Source organism: Periplaneta americana, chromosome 3 (genome assembly GCF_040183065.1).
Source record: "Periplaneta americana isolate PAMFEO1 chromosome 3, P.americana_PAMFEO1_priV1, whole genome shotgun sequence".
In the NCBI taxonomy this organism is placed as follows: domain Eukaryota; kingdom Metazoa; phylum Arthropoda; class Insecta; order Blattodea; family Blattidae; genus Periplaneta; species Periplaneta americana.
This window is the reverse complement of record NC_091119.1, coordinates 71,919,706-71,940,029: the sequence shown is the minus strand read 5'-3', so window position 1 is coordinate 71,940,029 and position 20,324 is coordinate 71,919,706. Positions and strand designations below refer to the sequence as shown.

Below are 20,324 nucleotides of genomic sequence, written 5' to 3'. Positions count from 1 at the left end.
TTCCCCACTGAAATAAACATAACATGCATATGGAATATAATCAGAATAAAGTAATACAAATAGATAGAAATCATTTTGCTGATAAATACAGTATGCTAACATTGTGATTATTAATTCTCTTTCCTGTAGGTGTGACAAAAGAAGACCTCTGCAATAATGGAACATGTGAGGATATTGGTAACAGCCATCGCTGCCATTGCCAGGATGGCTATACTGGAAGCTACTGTCAAGAAGAGATCAATGAATGTGAATCTGCTCCATGTCAAAATGGTGCCACATGCAAGGACTTGATTGGCTCATATTCCTGTCAGTGCACCAAAGGCTTCCAAGGGCAAAATTGTGAATTGAATGTGGATGATTGCCAGCCTAATCCATGTCAGAATGGAGGAACATGTCATGATCTTGTTAATAACTTCAGTTGCTCCTGTCCTCCAGGTATGTGTTCAACTCTGTTTTCTTGTGTTATTATTATTAGGGAGTAAACGTACACATTTCCCCTTAATATTCCCGAAAGTAGGTGGCAAGTGTTTGTATTTTTTTTTTCCTTGCATATAATAAGCACCCTGGATTTTGAATCCCAAACTTATGGAAAGGTGCATCTATTCCGCGAGTAAATGCAGCACATCTTACTCATATTGAATAGTAAAATTGAAATAACTTGTCTATGATCTTAATTCAGTTGGAATGAATGAAACCGGTAGTAATTTAGAAAAATGATTTATACCGCATCTTGATTTAAATGTAAGTTAGTATCCTTTGTTCATTCCCTTGCCAGGGAGTGAGTTCAATGAAACATCTCAGACTTGTCAGTCCTCAACACTCCCATTCAGAATCACTTGTTTATTAACATATACTTCGAAATAACGTGAGATAAAGTTGTAGTTGTATTTTCCTAATGATTTGTTATATAAATTATCAGTCAATCATTCCAGTGTCATAACAGCTGACGCCGTCTTCCAGAAACCAAATGCCACTCCTTTCTGTTCATCCATTGGCCTGGCTCTAATCCTCGAGAATTCATAGCTACTAGTACACCCTCCATCCAAGTCTTCTTTGGCCGTCCTTATTTTCTTCTTTCCATAATTATTTTTGGTAATTGTTGTTCTGGCATTCTTGTGATGTGGCCTTTTCCTTTCTGTTATATCTGTAATGTTTGGCTTATTTTGCACTTCCATAATTTCTTTTATTTGCATTATGTCTTATTTTTTCCATTTTAGATTTCGTAGCTGATCTTCTTAGGACATCCATTTCTGTACTTAAAATCCTTTTTGTTTCCCTAGTTGAAATTTGCCAAACTTCAGCTCCATATGTGTTAGAATACTTTGGTCTGTGGTTTGATATATTTGTAATTTTATATTTTTTGTAATATTTTTGCTCCATCAAATAGAATTTAGAGCATTTATTTCTTGTTTTGTTTGTGTAATTCTGTTTTTAATTTCCACTGTATTATCTCCTGAATGGTCTATCTTTGTGCCTAAATAAGTGTATTCAATAATGATACTTAAAAATGTATCTTGCATCCTCTTTTTCCCTTCTTATTCCACATTCATCTGTTCTGGCAGAGGAGAAGTAGGAAAGAGCAATTAATTCCTTTACGAAATAGAATCCTATACTTGAATAATACTTAATAATGTTAACTTAGTCTTTCATATGACTTTGCTTTGACTTCTGAGTTGATGGGATGTGAAACTTGATTCTTTTATAATTTAATTTCCTTTCATATAATGAAATGTATTTGATGTATGGTGATTATGGTTGTTATTTATGTTTAAATTATTTCTCTAAATTTCATCAGTGGTAGAACTATGCAACAGAACATATTATTTATTCCTTATTCAGTTTTCAGTGTGTTTCTGCCATATAGATATTTGATTATTCTTCAAAACTCAGAACTTGATTTGTCTTTGCAGGAACACTGGGAATAATTTGCGAAATCAACGTAGACGACTGTGTGCCTGGAGCATGTCATAACAATGGAACCTGCACAGACAGGGTGGGTGGATTTGAGTGTCGCTGTCCTCCAGGGTTTGTGGGCCCTCGTTGTGAGGGAGACATCAATGAATGTCTCTCAAACCCATGCTCGTCACAGGGGACGCAAGACTGTGTGCAACTCGTGAACAACTACCTGTGTAACTGTAAACCTGGCTACATGGGGAGACATTGTGAAGTGAAGGTGAACTTCTGTGATAGTTCCCCCTGTCAGAATGGGGCCATCTGCAATGCACGCGAGGCAGGACACTTCTGTGTATGTCGTGAAGGCTTCTATGGGAAGAACTGTGAATTCTCTGGATCAGACTGTGACTCGAATCCCTGTCAGTATGGTGGTGCTTGTGTTTTGATGGAAGAGGGTGGTATTCGCTGTGACTGTCCCTTTGGGACATCAGGAACGTTTTGTGAAATTGATGCTAGGAATGAGTGTGCCAGCAATCCGTGCAAGAGTGGAGCACTCTGCCAAGATCGACTAGGAGATTATGGGTGTCACTGTCCAGACTCTTGGGGAGGGAAGAACTGTGACATCTATAATCCTAATTTTCGTGCAGGTTGGGGTCACGATATTGTCCCCAAACCTAGTCGAATGCCTACTAACACGATCTCAGCAATAGATTCGGATTTGGAAGCAGAGAGGGCAAAGTGTGCTGCCAATGGATGCAGGGAGAAATCTGGGAACAGGCGATGTGACGAGGAATGTAACACATATGCTTGTAATTTTGATGGCAGTGATTGCTCCCTTGGCATCAACCCGTGGCGCAATTGCACAGCACATATCAACTGCTGGGAAGTGTTCATGAATGGAGAATGTGACATGGTGTGCAACAACCCACAGTGTCTGTTTGATGGTCGGGATTGTGAGAAAAGTCTTAGCCCATGCAAGTAAGTAGCTTTAATAAATAGATAATGTTATAAAAGATGTGGAGAAAGTTTTATAATTTTGTAAGATTTATGACAGAATTTGAATTTAGAAAGATAAAAAGATAATTTTAAATAATATAATGTTCCATTCACAATATCGACTGTTGTAATTTTATTAATAATTCCTCCTGAATAGAGATTGTTACAGGTATATTTCACCAAATTTTTAGTTTCCAAGAATGTTGATGGTGTAAATTATCCAATTTTATATTTTACCGGTACTTAATATTTCATTGAGGCTATTTAATTCAGTTAACATGCAAGATACTTACATGGAGTTTAATGATTTGATATAATTTTGTGATTATTTTACAGTATAAAATTTCAATTAAAGACTATTGATAGTTCTATAGGGCCTGTAATAAATTGGTCTTTTAAGACGGGTGGTTGCTTCGTAGAGGAAATAAATAGATTTTATTGCATACAATAAAATACAATATACCATAATATAAAAGATCATGGAACACATTGTTAACTTGCATTACCATTTTATGTTACAGATATTTTGCGCTCAATTCTCATTATTCTTTTCTTCTAAAGGAATTGTCAATAGTTGTTGTCTTTTAGATGCACATTTCTTTTTCACTATTTCACATTTCAAATTGTCCTTTAGAATATCAAAAATGTTATTTATGAGTTTCTCTGTCTTGCAAACATTAAGTCGTTTGAGCTAGATGTTCATTAAAACCTCTTGTACTGACATTTTAGTCCTACAGTTTTCACCCTCATTATCTTTTTCGTTATCTTTTTCAGTGAGATCACTGGATTTCTCTATGAGGTAACAAAAAGAAGATACAGTACGCATAACATGTCAAAGAAGGCTTTAATTTTTTTCAAGAGCAGTTCAGTAAAAGTATCATACCTTCCAAGACTCCTTCATAGCCTACTGTTTCCAGTTCCATTCATATCGTTGTGGTACTTCAGATTTTCTTCTCCCAACACAACTGTTGCAGTGTAATCAATTCCAGTCACTTCAGCAAGGGCTGCCAAATCTTCTAAGTCTTCTTGAACCTTTATTTTTGTTCAGATGCTTCAGAAAATTTGCACGACTGAAAACACTTCGCAGTCATTGTAGCACGAACTTCTCTCCAGGTTGACATAGTCTGTGGAATGGCATGAGTGACAGAAATTTTCTTCTACAGTTCTGAAGCATTTGAAAATTTATGTATAATTTTTATGCTCGTATAATTCCTTGATCGAGAGGTTGTAGTTTTTCTGTCATGGTGGCAAAGAAAAAAAATGACATTCTTCAGTTGTAACTGATGAATCTGGCGTGGTACATTATCCAGGAAAAGGAGAACTTTCCTTCTTTTGTTTACCCATTTTCTTGTCAAAATCAGATGTCGTCTTTAAGGATACATGAAGTGAAATTTAAATTTTCTTAACCATTTCAGCTAGATCTTTGAAAATTTGTACACTTATCATGCTGCATATAAATAGCTTATGTACGAAATATAATCATTTTGAAACATAGACACAGTTACCAGACTTGAAAAGTAATACATTCCACATATCCATAGATCTAGCCTTTTAGCCTTAGGGAGGCTTGAATTTATTTTGTACAACTATAAATAGGCTACAATCACTTTTCGATATTTTTTATATTCACAAATTGTCGTAGTAGAGAAAAATGTTAATGTATATTTACCAGGCACCAAAAGGGCCTTTTATTTCAAGCTACTTGCCTACCTGCAGGGTTTAGCGCTTTACAATGAAATACAAATAAAAGACAAATTAACAATAATGAAATAAAAATAAACGGTAAATTGACAATAAAATAGCAAAATAAAATTAAATGCTCATTAAGCCTACAACTAGACCTGAAGTTGCTGAAAATGTATTATATGACTTGATTGTGCTAAAAGAATTACTTTTTCTTTGCCATACATAGATCCAAGCCATTAATACCGACTGCCATGACCAAGCTGTAGGGCCATAATCTTACTCATAGCATTCGCCTAGGGCCGTATTCATAGATATTTTTAGTACAGGCTTCCGGTGGATGATCAGCGTTTTTTATATTCATAAACCAGTGTTAGCGATAGGATATGATTTGAATTCTGTACAAGAACCAGTGGATAGCCGGGGCTAGCTTAGTGCGCTCATAGCGCGTGCTGCGAAATGTCTATGAATAGCACCCCTAGGTTTTTAAGCGAATCTTGAAGAGTGTTGTCTCTAATGATGGTGATTTTAAGTACCATAGCCCATTTTCTACGTCAAATATAGTAAAGTTGGTGAATCTTTCTTGAGACTTTGAAGTTCACAGTTATGTCTTAATCCTTCTCATTCCAGAAAAACTCCTTTTAGCTGCTTCCGAGCTTAGGGGAATGGTAATATCTGGTCTTAGAATTTGGAGAAAATTTGGATGTAAGTTTTTCTTGATTGCACTTTTCAAATTACTGATGTTAATGGAAGAAAATCCTACACCTGATTTAGGTGTTTTGTTTCTGACACAGTTTTTGACAAATTTGTCATTTTTACTTTCAGAAGATTTTCATCCATTTGCAAACAAACAATCTACCTTTCTGTTGACAAATAGGATCAGCATTTTCAAAAATAAATTTAGAACTCTGAAATATATATTGGTCTTTCATTACTCTGGGCAGTTCTGACTTCTTTCACATTACCTCTCTTCAGGTATCCCAACACTTCAGAATACCAAATTGTCTTTGAACATTACATTTCCAAAGTGTGTCGTTTTCTTGGATGCTGTAGGATTCTATAGGCAGCTATTGTGTCTGACTGAAAATTCTTCATTATTTCTCCAAAATCTAGAATAATATTATCATTATTACCTTCCCTTCTATGTTTGTATAGTGCCTGTTGCCAATTCTTTGGCACCTCCAAGTATAGACTTAGCACTGCACTTCGCAGATGTTTTCTCAAGGCATGGGTGTGAGGAAGGATTACTTGAAAAACAGAAAAGTTGAGAATAAAGCTGCCAGTTGATGTAGATGATAAAATTCCAGTAAACTCTATAAGGTCTGTCTTAAAATTTATCATTGCTTCAGGTACTGTACCTTCGTTTTGATTTCTCGTAGAAAATTACAATGATCACTAGAAAGAACAATTATAAAAAAATTAATGAGAGGAAAATTATAGACCTACAACGTCACTACAAGAGGTTTTAATAAGCATTGAGAGAGATCGGTCAACTTAAATAATTGTATGGCTGATGAACACATAACAAAATTTCTGATATACTAAAGGACAGTTTGAAAAAGTCTAGTAAAAAAGATGTGTGCAAATAAAAAAACAAACACCATTGACAATTGAAAGGTTCAGAACCATAGTGGGCCAAGCGCCATTTACTAAAACCATAGAAAACAAGGGTTAAAATGAATTTATTACCATAATTCAATGGAAACATATAGCAAGTAATATAAGGTATACACATTCAAACTAAATGATATGTCAATCTTCATTAAACTGTGGTATTCACTTATCTTTAATCCTTGCTTTCTCCGTTTTTAATAAATGGCGCTTGGCCCACTATGGCTCTGAACCCTTCAATTACATCACAATAGTAAGAATTGAGAGTACAGTGTCTGTAAAATAGTAATAAAAGTTAATAATTACATGATCTATCATACTGTACGGTATTGTACACAACAAAATGTATTCCCTCTACTAAAGGCCCCCACCCTCTTAAAGACCAGTTTACTGTGGAATTATCCATGGTCTTTTGATAGAAGATTTTTCCTGATTGTCTTTAATGTTTCCCAGATATTGGAGTTCCATTTTGTTTGTAAGTGTTTGCTATTAACATTTTGTGTTTCAGCCCCATTTATGATGCATACTGCCAGAAGCACTATGCCAATGGTCACTGTGACTATGGGTGTAACAATGAAGAGTGCAATTGGGATGGTCTGGATTGTGAACGGCAGAATCCCAAGGTTGCAGAGGGCATGATCTCTGTTGTTGTATTGATGAGCATGCAGACATTCCGTGAGAACTTAGTCGCATTCCTACGAGAGGTGTGTGTTCATGTGTCATAAGTACTCATAGAAATGTGAAATTATAGCATTAATTTTTTGCATTTATAACAAAAATGTTTAAAAAAATAGCATTTTACGGTATTAATTGTTTGGAGAAATATCATTTATTAGCTAAATCTGTTTTGCTATTTTATGTATTTTAGAGAGGTAAATGAACTAAGATATATAATTGGTAATGGTCATGGATGGGCAACTCGTGCTCACAAAGTGTTGAAAAAAACCTTGAAAGATAGAAAGACAGACGGAGCCAGCCGCAGCAGTTACAAGTTGTTTGTAGTTTCGCTGTAAAGCAGTTCATTGCCACGGTGCACTCTGGCAGCTCATGCAGGTGGTCGTGATATCTACTCCATGATTTGAATTTCAGAATGACGCATGGTATAACAATTACAGTAATTTTAGGCAGACTGTACCTAAACACACATAACACAATTATATTATTTCCTAGCTTTGTAAATTAGTTTAGTACTGGAAATACAAACTGAATACAACCTTTTCAAGTTACAAGGGATATATAGTAGCTGCAACACTTATTTATTATTACACTATCTGTTAATATTCCTTATTATATGTCTCAAGTTAAACATAGAACCCGAGAATTTACAAGTATTTATTCATTAAAGAGTATTCCTCTGTTGTCAGAAAGGTAATAGTCTGTATTCACAAACAATCACAAATTCAAGGAAGTAATTTTTTACATGTCACAGCAAATGAAATAAACTTACTTCTGAGCTCTTTCTGTATATTGAGAGCTTTTACACTTCTTTCTTGTATTAAACTCTGCCTCAAGCACATAATATGGAAGCAAAGAGTATATTTGGAAATTCTGACTTAGGCAGCATTGCGAACAGTTCGATTCCTGATTTTGCTGGAATATGAGTGGCGTGCTGTTCTGTAGATTTATCAATTCAAGCTATAAATTGTCAGGATTTTCTATCGGCTGTAAGCCAAAAGGATTTCAGAAAATTTCGATTCCTTGTCAATTGTCACTGTTTCTCCAAACTTACCTGTGAATTCTGCTGTAGGTCTTGAAGTAGGCCCTTATATTTGATAAGAAGATATTTTATCACCGTCCAAGATAGTTTATAGTCAAAGAAAGTGAAGTTGTCAATGTTCTACATGATACTGCCACATTTCAAATTTATCCATAAATGCTTTTAACTAATTGATCATTATGTCGTGCAATTCTGTAACTTGCACCCATAACGTGCTAACAATATTTGATATCAGACTCACCATGTTGATATCTCATTTTTACCTTTAGCTGTTCTAAAGCAGATCTAGACAGTATTTCTTTACTAAAACCTTCACCATGTTTATTTGTAACATAAAATGTCATGCATAAGAAAGTGTAATAGAACATAATACAAGCTTTACTTCCCTTCTTAATAAAAAAAAAAAAATCTTTGTCTTTCGACTCATCACTAAAGGGAAATGATCTGGGGATTATTTTGTTTTTCACTTAAAACGAGCCGCCACTTACTGCAGACGTGATCAAACTTGTGTCTTGCATACAGACACTACAGCTAGTACAGAGTCCGTTCCACCTGACTGAGGTTGTGTTGACATTTTGAGAGCACGAGTTGCCCACCCATGGTAATGGTCGTACCTGATCAATGTTACAATGTTTAGTTAAGTAACTTTGGTTTCAATTATGTTGCCAAGAAAAAGACAAAAACAAACAAACAAAAACCATGTTTTGAACATGGGATACAGTTTTAATATGTTTTTATAAAGTATCTCCCCCCTCCCCCACTGAAGTCTAGAATTACTCCACACTTTCAAATGATACTATTACATAAAATTTATGTCCCTTTATGAATTTGAACCCATGTGCACAATTATATGTTGAGGACGACTCATTTTGCTGCAATATAACACTGAATGAACGTTCATGTGTATTCAATAGTAACCAATAATTATTCTAATTTAAAAATCAACAGTTGAAATATTACAAACAATTGGAGCCTACCTTCACCCCTGCCTGGGAATGATATCCATGTCCATGTCAGAGAGTATCAGAGCTAAGGTGCATTCACAACGAAAATGTGAACATTAATGCAAGGACACAAACATTACAGTAACAGTAGCAGTTTAGTCATCAATCACAATGGAAACTTGACATTACCATAAGACCATGAATTACAGTATAGCCATAAACAGACTGCGAACAATATTGCCTATTCTGTGACAGACACATTGAAAGAAAGTAATGTAGCCCTTACAGACCTGGTTGCTGTTGGCTGTGATGGTACAAACTCAAATTTAGGTATTAAAGGAGGAGTACATTTCATAGAACTGCCTCTTTTATATTTGTTGAAAGAAATAGATTGACACACAAGTGGACCATATACGTTTCCTGCTTCTATCGGGAAACAACTAAAAATGTGTGGAAAATGTCAAATTTCCGCAGAGTTTCCATCAGTAGACAATAGTTTTCCCCAGTACCTATATGAAATACATGAAGGTGTGATTACTGGAAATTGTGAAGAAAATTTGACAGCTAAGAAACCTGGGAAACTGGGTCATATCTGCTAGCTAACTGCCACCTGCAGAATATTAAGGCTGTGTCTTTCCACAGAAAATTCCTTAGAAGAATAAACCAATTCTAGCCAAATTTGTGGTTCAAGTGTGCTCTTATGTGGTTCAGCATAAATAATCTTTTTATGAAGATGGCGCTAAATATTTATTCATGGCAATTATGTTATTATTCTTTCTCAGCATAAAGCAGTCCTTGACAAAACAATAGCAAGACACACTTTCTATGCACATCCTGAAAGTTTTGCTTGTTGCCATGCTGTCAGATGAACGACTTCATATAAAGAAATAGTGAAATTCGCAAATTCAAAGTACCAGAACTAAATTTCGTCGCCAAAAATTACACAGACTTGATTGACTGGAGTAATTCCCAAATAACTGAACCACCTACTGTATAATGGCCAGTGTCACAACAGAATATCTGGAAGAAATATTTGTGGAAGAAAATATATCACACTTGCAAAGTCCAAAATTTTTATGTCACACGCAAGCTTTGGAAATAATGGTGAAAATTGTGGTGGAAACTGCTTCTATACTTAATGGAAACCAGACATTCGTTCTAAACTATGCAAGAAAACAAACACCTGATCAATATAGAATTAAATTATAATATTTTTCTCTCAGAGCATCTAAGAAATAAATGTGCAAACCTAGGTAGATTTGCATCCTTTTTATTAGTACATAACAGGTGGATGAATGGGATGGAAATCAGTAGCAGCCACTTCCTCGTTGTGTGTTCTGTATTGGTGCAGCTTACAGAATACTTTTCATACTTCCCTTACCCTGATAAATTATGATAACTTGATAAGTTAATTATTTACAGTCTGCATCAAGCAAAGAGCTGCCAAATAAAAACGCGGATTTTAATGGAAAAATTATAATAACTGATATATTTGACCACAGTGCATTTCGAGTAAAAATAATTTCAATGTCAGAATTTTTTGTAGGCATGTTTATTGACAGTAATGCAACTATTTAGCACTGTATGTTTTTTAAAAAAAAAATCCCTTTTTCGACCCAGCCTATTGACCACACATCTTTTTCTACTGTCTTTCTTCATCTCATACTTAAGGTGATATCATTACCTTTACATGGATTAGTCATGCATTTACTTCTTGATAGGATTGCCAACTTTTTTTGAAGAAAATACGGGAGATTAAGGAATCGACAGAATTTCACATAGAAAATTGACAGATTATTCCGTTCAGTTATTAAAAAACAAACTTTATTCCACACTTCACTAGCTAGGCTTAAATTAGGAGTATTTTGAGACAGATTTTGTTTCACGTAATAGTTGAAGTCGACTGCAGTTTGCAGCTCTGATTTGATTAAATGTGTTATGCTCCTATTTCGAACATCAGTCCAGTTATTGTTCAAGAGATAAAACATCCTCTTTGTATGAGCATTACTACTTGGTATTCTCAGAACAAAACTAGCCAGTTTTTCTAAATTCATATGATGATATTGTTTAATTTTAAACAAAACCCATTTCTGATAAGCGTTACCTTCTAAAAAGGACTGCACATTTTAATGCATCTATTGAACAGCAAAATTCATCATATAAACAATCATCACTCACGGCAAAATCAAATGTTATTTTTACATTATGCAAAAATAAGGGAGAAAAATTCTCGAAGAAACTAAAAATACAGGAATCAGGAGACTATTAAAAATTAGGGGCAAATACGGGAGATTCTGGGAAATACGGAAGGGTTGGCAACCCTACTTCTTGTGATGTGTGAAACTTTCTATGTTTTGAATTTTGTCTCCCTGAAATTTTATATTGTTACTCAAGCTTATGCGTCTGGTTGTGTGCCACTTCAAATCTGAATGTTCTTATTTATAGGTGGGCCATCAATTGCGAACTACCCTACGTGTGAAGAAGGACCAACAGGGCAATGACATGATCTACCCTTGGAAAGCATCAGCATTAGGTGGAGAACTCACCTTCTCAGGTCCCTACAGTTCAAATGGAGTAATTGCTTATCTAGAGATTGACAATCGTAAATGCACTGTTATTGAGGGCGCAGAGTGCTTTCCTACAGCTAATGAGGTGAGTGAGAGTGTGATTCATGTTTATAAATTTGGAAATCTCTTCTATGATTTAAGTTTCACTTTTACTGACGTTAGTGAATAATAAACTGTATCTACTTGATGCATTTTTGTGCATGAAATTTTATCAGGCAATGTATGCATAAATCTCTTCCTGCTCCAAATCTAAAGCAGTTTTGCTTTGAAAAGCTTCCTTGTGTCAGCAAGTATCAGTCAGACTGTTGTAAGATCATTTCTTTTGTGAAAGCTCACCTTTACATAACAGGTTCAGAACTAGTGACCACTAATCCTTTAAGAAAGAGGGACCTTTATCTGTGTCATCTGACTGACGAGGTAAAAACTATGACTTTAATCTCTTATTTCATAAGTAGAAATAATTTCTCTTAGCAAAATATTTTTCGTTTAATAAAAACCGTACTGCTTCATTTGCACTAAATTGCTATTGTGTGTTTTTGATTTCAAGTAAAAACAGATGTATTTTTTTTTAAATTAAAAACTATATTTTATGTGCATTATTCCTGAATAAATAAATTGATTTGTGGATATTGAATATGAGAAAATCCATGGAATGGCTTTGGAGAAATCTTTGTTGTACACAGATATATTTATATATCTCCAGAATCACTTATTCGGTATTGGGAATGCTGAAAACTTGTCGTGGAAATCTCAAAGTCCGTTCTTTGCATCATAAATAGGGAACCAAAAATATAGGTTTGAGATATACGAGAAGATAGGTATATGGTCGGATAAATTCCTCTGCACAGTTAACTGAATTAGAGTTTGTGGTAAGGTTGGAAAACCCATGTTAAAAAAAAAGTGTCTACTTAAATAATTTTTTCGTCATATCTGCAGGATTAAGTTTTATTCATGGTAGGCAAATCACATTAGGGTACCTTTGTATTACATATTACATTTAAAGATTAATTTTATGTTTTAATGCGAATAAAAATACTAGCATTAAAGATCTGTATATTAAAATCAAGCATTTCTGGAATTTCAGGCTGCAGATTACCTTGCAGCGACAGCTGCCAGGCATTCCTTGCTGACATCTTTCCCCATATATCAAGTTAGAGGAGTAACTGGACCTTCGGGTGATGAACCTGAGCCACCAACAAATATGAAATATGTATTTATTGGAGTCGTGTTGGTCTTATTGGCTGGTCTTCTAATTGGTGTGCTTGTAGCTGCACAACGGAAACGTGCACAGGGCATCACATGGTTCCCAGAAGGGTTTCTCCGTAATAACAGGTTAGCATTGCTAGTATACCACTCTCAACATCTTATTGTGTATTGGGTAGACGAATCAAAATTTGATTGGACTATTAAAGAAGCACTGGGAAGTTCCCGCCTCCACTTTCAGAGAAAGACACTATTTAAAATTATGCTTAAATTTTTTTTTGAGGTCTACTGTTTCAGGGCCCTTAAATTTCCATTATTCACCCTGACTCTACAAGCATGCTCATAGACGTCACTAGTGCCTAGAAGCAACAATGTAGTTCGTCAGAGACTAATCAGAGTACACTACAGGCAGGGGATCCGTTATTCTCATAATGAATAATGATAATAATGGAGAATTGTTGGGATGTCACAGGGGAACTGCAGTATCCAGAGAAAACCCATGTCTTCATTATTAGTGTTCAAATAAGAGTTTCAGAAACGAAAGTAAAATTCCTTATCTTTGACAAGAACTCTTTATTTAATTGTATTCCTGAACGTGTCTCATCTTCACTGACCTGATTTAAGTCATTGCTCATTTTATTTGTTATGATGATTGTCTTTCATTTAAATGTAAAATAATTGCAAAATGTATCTTAGCTCATAGTATCAAATCACCAACATCATAATGAAGACTTGATTGTAGACTCTGGTCTGTTCCATTAAAAGGTAATGTGATATTTCATTATTTTAATATAATAATTACTTTTCCTGAATAGTGGACAGAGGCGGCGTTCTCGTCGACGGGGACCAGATGGGCAAGAAATGCGCAATCTAAACAAACAAGCTCCAGGCTGCATTGATGTGGACATTTCTCCTCACACAATGGGAGGCCAGCATGGAGTTGGATCTCAGTGGTCAGATGACGAATCAGACTTGCCTCCTCCAAAGAGGATCCGTGCCTGTGAGACTGGTTATGCAAGTGATCACACTGCCATCACTGATTACGATGAGGGCGAGCCGCGCATGTGGACACAACAGCACCTGGAAGCAGCTGATATCCGACAGAGACCAGACCCAGCCATATTAACACCTCCCAGCTTGGTGCGTATCAAGTTCAGGCATTATTATTATTTTTTTTCATCTTTCTATTCTGCTCCTTAGTCTAGTGCTGATACTCATTCTTCACGTCATTCTGTGATCCGGCTCCTGTTTCTGTTTCTGCTCCTCTTCCAGTTCATACTTGAATTAATAGCTGAATTCACATCATAGTCTGATGTTTTAATAAAATGAACATTTAGTCTACATGCTGCCTTGTTGTTCCTCTTTTTCTTCTTTTTAGCTTTCCTTTTTTAGTTATTCATGCACATAGAATTATTCCAATTCAGAAACAACTAAGTAAAGTAAAAGAACTCCAAAAGGAATTAATATTTCAATGGATACCTAGGCATTGTGGTATACCTGGAAACGAGAAAGTCGATAATATTCCAAAATGGGCAACATATTTGCAACCAAGACCTCTTCAAGTGATATTTTTATCCAGTGCTTTTGCTTCAGTAAAGTCTCATTTTACAAATCTATGGATGAACAATTGGCTCTCTTCTGACAAAGGAAAAATTTTACAGTCTGTACAAAAGAAACCAAATGACTTGGAAATGTACAAAAACTTGCCCAGACATGTTCAAACATTTTTAACAAGAGCCAGAACAGGTCACATTGTCACACAATTGTACCTACACCGATTTCATATTTCTGATAATCCTACTTGTCTGTGGTGTAATAATCGTGATGAAGATCTGGAACACATTCTTCTATATTGTCCACCCATAAACCACAAAAAAAGTAAATTAAAATCATCAGTACCAGTTACAGAAGACACAGCCCTGCAGTTTTGACTACACCCCAACTCTGGCTACTAGCAACAGGCATCTATAATGAACACCGATCAAAATACCCTTCAGTTCTCGTGAAAAACAACAACTGAATAGACTACAATGGACTATAGTGGACTTTATGTTGTCAGCAAACAACTAGATACATTAAGAAGATTGATTGATTTATTTATTTCTAGTTATTCTTTTGCATTTCCAAGCAATCTTCTTCTCTCTTAACATACAGCTGCTTTTTGATTAGGTGGAACATGAGGTATAATTCTTACATAACTTTTGCACATAGTCGCCATTTCTACATATCTTCTGTATCATGATACAAGTTTCTAAACACACATTTAATAAGTCCATCATCAGTGAGTTCATCCTATAGATACAGTTGTCTTTGCTTAGATGCAGAAACAGGTGGTAGTTACTTTAAGCAAGGTCAGGACCTCAGGGTTGGATGGTGGAAAACTTTCCAGTCAAACTTTTTGTCAGCAGGACAGATAGAACAATAGCTTGAAGTTACTTAGATAGAACCATAGCATGAAGTAATTTGTTGCCATGCAAGAGTGCAATCATAGAAGATGGATTCCTTTCCTTTTTTTCTGAGTGGCACACCACTTTCTACTGGGTTTCACACAAACTTTGAGTTAGTAAAGCTGCATCTTACTTACTTACTTACAAATGGCTTTTAAGGAACCCGAAGGTTCATTGCCGCCCTTACATAAGCCCGCCATCGGTCCCTATCCTGTGCAAGATTAATCCAGTTTCTATCATTATATCCCACCTCCCTCAAATCCATTTTAATATTATCCTCTCATCTACGTCTCGGCCTCCCCAAAGGTCTTTTTCTCTCCGGTCTCCCAACTAACACTCTATATGCATTTCTGGATTCGCCCATACGTGCTACATGCCCTGCCCATTGCAAACGTCTGGATTTAATGTTCCTAATTATGTCAGGTGAAGAATACAATGCGTGCAGTTCTGCGTTGTGTAACTTTCTCCATTCTCCTGTAACTTCATCCCTCTTAGCCCCAAATATTTTCCCAACCAACTTATTCTCAAACACCCGTAGTCTCTGTTCCTCTCTCAGAGTGAGAGTCCAAGTTTCACAACCATACAGAACAACCGATAATATAACTGTTTTATAAATTCTAACTTTCAGATTTTTTGACAGCAGACTAGATGATAAAAGTTTCTCAAGCGAATAATAACACGCATTTCCCATATTTATTCTGCGTTTAATTTCCTCCTGAGTGTCATTTATATTTGTTATTGTTGCTCCAAGATATTTGAATTTTTCCATCCCTTCGAAGGATAAATTTCCAATTTTTATATTTCCATTTCGTACAATATTCTGGTCACGAGACATAATCATATATTTTGTCTTTTCGATATTTACTTCCAAACCAATCGCTTTACTTGCTTCAAGTAAAATTTCTGTGTTTTCCCTAATCGTTTGTGGATTTTCTCCTAACATATTCACGTCATCCGCATAGACAAGAAGCTGATGTAACCCGTTCAATTCCAAATCCTGCTTGTTATCCTGAACTTTCCTAATGGCATATTCTAAAGCGAAGTTAAAAAGTAAAGATGATAGTGCATCTCCCTGCTTTAGCCCGCAGTGAATTGGAAAAGCATCAGATAGAAACGGACCTATACAGACTCTGCTGTATGTTTGACTGAGACACATTTTAATTAATCGAACTAGTTTCTTGGGAATACCAAATTCAATAAGAATATCATATAATACTTCCCTCTTAACCGAGCCATATGCCTTTTTGAAATCTATGAATAACTGATGTACTGTACCCTTATACTCCCATTTTTTCTCCCTTATCTGTCGAATACAAAAAATCTGATCAATAGTCGATCTATTACGCCTAAAACCACACTGATGATCACCAATAATTTCATCTATGTACGGAGTTAATCTTCTCAAAAGAATATTGGACAAAATTTTGTACGACATCAACAAAAGTGATATTCCTCGAAAGTTACCACAGTTGGTTTTGTCCCCCTTCTTAAAAATAGGTACAATTATGGACTCCTTCCATTGTTCTGGTACAATTTCCTTTTCCCAAATAGCAAGTATAAGTTTATAAATTTCGCTATGTAATGCACTTCCACCATCTTGTATTAATTCTACTGGAATTTGATCGATACCTGGAGACTTGTACTTTTTCAGATTTTCTATCGCAATTTCGACTTCTGAAAGCATGGGTTCGGGTATAAATGGCTCAGCAGTTTGTATTTCAATTTCGTCCCGATCATTTCTATTTGGCCTATGTACATTTAGTAGTTGCGCAAAATAGTTTTTCCATCTGTTTAGGATTGATGGAGAGTTTGCAAGCAAGTCACCATTCTCATCCTTGATCACGTTTATCCTTGGCTGATATCCGTTCTTAAATTCCTTTATACCCTTATATAAATCTCGAATGTTTTTATTCTTACTATTTGTTTCTACCTCATTCAGTTTTTCCTTCAAGTAACCTCTCTTTTTATTCCTAAGTGTACGACTTGCTTCCTGTCTTTCATTGAAATAATTATCTCTCTTCTCCTCAACTGGATCCTGTAAGAATTTAAATTTTGCCTGTTTCCTTCTTTCTACTACCATGCAACAATCTTCATCAAACCATGGTTTCTTTTTCTTAGTTTCATAATAACCTATGCTCTGCTCAGCTGCAATTTTGATACTATCTCTGATATTTTCCCACACGCTGTTAGCTGCATCTACACAGTTCAATTTTCCATGCGTGTACACATGCATTCTGGGAAGAATATTGAAAGAATCAAGTTTAAAATGCGTGTTCAATTAAGATGCATAAAGATTTTGTGCCTACATGGTGCGCGATTTTGAACGTCATCTTCACTATATATATATATTAAATATCAATCTTGCATGCATTGCTTGAATGCGTAAAGTTGAACTGTTTAGATGCACCTTCATGGATACAATGGCACAATTTACTCTATCTGAAATTAAAAAATTAGTTTAATCAGAAAATGAATCATTTTTATTTTTCTGGGAAAATGAGACGAGAACTTTGTTCTTCACTTTCTTGAATGTGGAACCACAATTAATACCATTATCAATGACATATACAATAACCATGCAAAATTTCATGCAATTATCTTTAATAGTTCTTTATTTATGCTGTTATCAATCCATCAACACTAGATAACTGCACAATAGCACAGCATAATGAAATAACTGATTAATCAATTTGCTTTTCTTTGAATTTTTCACTGAAAACTTTTTACAGTTAATGTTCTTTATGTTCATATTGTTTTCATTTTGTTCTTTATAACTAATTTCATATTCTACAGTTTATGCTAAAATATAACTGTTTTCAGAACATAGAGGGATGGTAGTAGAAGGAAAAAGAATGAGTGCATAATATTTGCTGATGATATGTTATTATTAGCAGAATTTTTTTCCCCCTTTCATTTCATTTATTATATTCCATAGATCTTACATTAGCAATGAAGCTTTAAGATGTGGAACGAGTCAAAATTTTACAAGATTACAATTACAATTTTTAGAAAGTTTTTTACAATTTTGCAATTTTCTACAATTTTTTTACAATTTTTTGGCGAAATGTAGTGAGATGAGGTGAGGCCCGAGGATTCACCAGAAGATTACCTGGCATTTGCCTTATGGTTGGGGAAAACCTCGGAAAGAACCCAACCAGGTAATCAGACCAAAGGGGGTGAAATGAAGTGAGGCCAAGGACTTGCCATAGACCATCTGACATCAGTCCCATGGCTGGAGAAAACGAGAGGAGATGATACTGAGGGATATGCTCGTGGAGCTAAATGACGTCTGTAAGCAGTATAGGATGAAGATAAATGCAAGCAAGATGAAGACCATGGTTGTCAGAAGAGAAATAAAATAAATGTGGGAATTCGAAATGAGGTTGTGGAACAAGCTTCAAATACTTGGAGTATACTATAAATAGGAACATGAACTACTGCCTGGAAGTCAAAAGAAGGATAGTATTGTCAAAGGAAGCTTTTATTAGAAAAAGAAGTATTTTCTGTGGACCTCTGGAAAATGAACTAAGGAAGAGTGAGTGAAGAAAGAATAATGCTGAAACTGATCAGGAAGAGAAAAAGAAATTGGTTAGGTCACTGGCTAAGAAGAAACTGCCTATTGAAGGATGCACTGGAAGGAATGGTGAATGGGAGAAAGTTTGGGGCAGGAGAAAATATCATATGATATATAGCTTTAAGATATGTGGATCATTGTGGAAACAAAGAAGAAGGCAAACAAGAGGGAGCATTAGAGAATGCTGGGTTCTGCCCTGGGCAGAAACTATGAATGAATGAATAGTAAAATACAACTTACCATTCTGTTAGTGTACAGACTCTCGTTTGCACTTACTGTTGTTCATGTCTTAAAGCCTTTCTTTACTTGGCCATATAAAAATAAATGTGTTCTTGTTGTTGTAGTTGAATGGGAATTAAAAGTCGATTTGCATCATTCTTTATCTAGCTTCCCAACAAAGTGCTTCAATCTTGTTATTTTTCTTATTGTCGGAGCTTAGTTTGTCATAGAGGAGCAGGTGCTGTTTGTTCAAAATTTTATTTTTATTACATACTGGGCAGTTTGTTATTAAGTTCAATTTGTTGACATGTTCAATAAGACAATCATGTACTGCAAATATTCGGAAATGTGCTACTGCTTGTCTTCGAGGTTTTGTTAAAATGTGTTTTTCTTCATTGACTTTTTTTATACAGTTCGCCTTTCAGCCCTTCAAGATTGTTGTTTATTTCCAATCTTCTGGCGTGGTCCCTTACTAATTTGAATTTTGTTGGGATTTCTATGCTAAAGAGAGGCTTTTTTTTTTAGCTAATTTGTCAGCTTCTTCGTTGCCAAGCAGAGCCATATGGGATGGTATCCACTGGAAAACAATTTCCTTTGATTTGACGTTTTTATACAGTTTTCTTAGGACTTGTTCTGTTGTATAGTCTATACCCTATACCATGTATCAGTCGGATATCTTTCTTCTATAGTTTCTATGCTTGTCGCCTTCAGTACTTCTGGTGGGTCACTTGATTTTTAGACTGGTTCTTGGAGGTCAAGTTGTATTTTAATGTCTTGAAATTGAGGGGATGTGAGAAAGTGTTTGTGTATTTTGTGTTTATTTGTGAAATTTCCTTGATATCATATTCAGTCAGTTAATTTTTTAAGTTTTTTTTTTTTTTTATGTTTTCAGTTTTATTAAAGGTAGTTGTGTCTGGAACCAGAGATAGTTATGGATGTTGGTTTTGATTTTTTCTTATAATATCATAGCTTTCGTGAGATATTCAGTTTTTAGTGTTAAATTTTCTGTTAAGGTTTGAATGGCTATTCTAGGCATGCTTTTGACAGCTCCAGTTATAATTCCGAGGGATCTAGATACTGTCATCTCAGCTTTCCGAAGTAGAATGTTTTTGATTGTTATAAGCATTTCTCCTCCATACAATAGGTTTGGTAATGAAGGGAGAGGAGTGAACAGTTAATCGAAAAAATCGGATAATCTGTACTATAAAAGGTGTTCATAAACTAAGTGTATAATACAGTTTCGTCATTTCCCCCATGGTCTTTTCTTATAACACGCTAGGTAGTGGATCATAAGTTCATTAATTAAGTCTAGTTTTCAATGACAGGTTTGTAAGGGCCAAGGAAACTCCTTATGGCAGCTGTGTGTGGAAAGATAGGAAGAGTAGAGGTCTCATGTTGTAGATTTACAAATTCCATGCACTTTATATTTTGTTTTTCATTAAATCGCGCACAATTGTAATTCCTATCTCG

General features: G+C 35.3%; 1 protein-coding gene across 1 annotated transcript in view; it reads left to right on the top strand.

The window, feature by feature from the left end:
• Window positions 1-20,324, top strand: part of N (neurogenic locus Notch protein) — a 433,061-nt gene that overhangs the window by 394,861 nt on the left and 17,876 nt on the right. Inside the window, exons 15-20 of the mRNA XM_069820749.1 lie at window positions 130-435; window positions 1,911-2,871; window positions 6,692-6,887; window positions 11,290-11,496; window positions 12,496-12,743; window positions 13,430-13,754. Coding sequence (XP_069676850.1) covers window positions 130-435; window positions 1,911-2,871; window positions 6,692-6,887; window positions 11,290-11,496; window positions 12,496-12,743; window positions 13,430-13,754 — 2,243 coding nt within the window. The remainder of the gene's footprint in view (window positions 1-129; window positions 436-1,910; window positions 2,872-6,691; window positions 6,888-11,289; window positions 11,497-12,495; window positions 12,744-13,429; window positions 13,755-20,324) is intronic.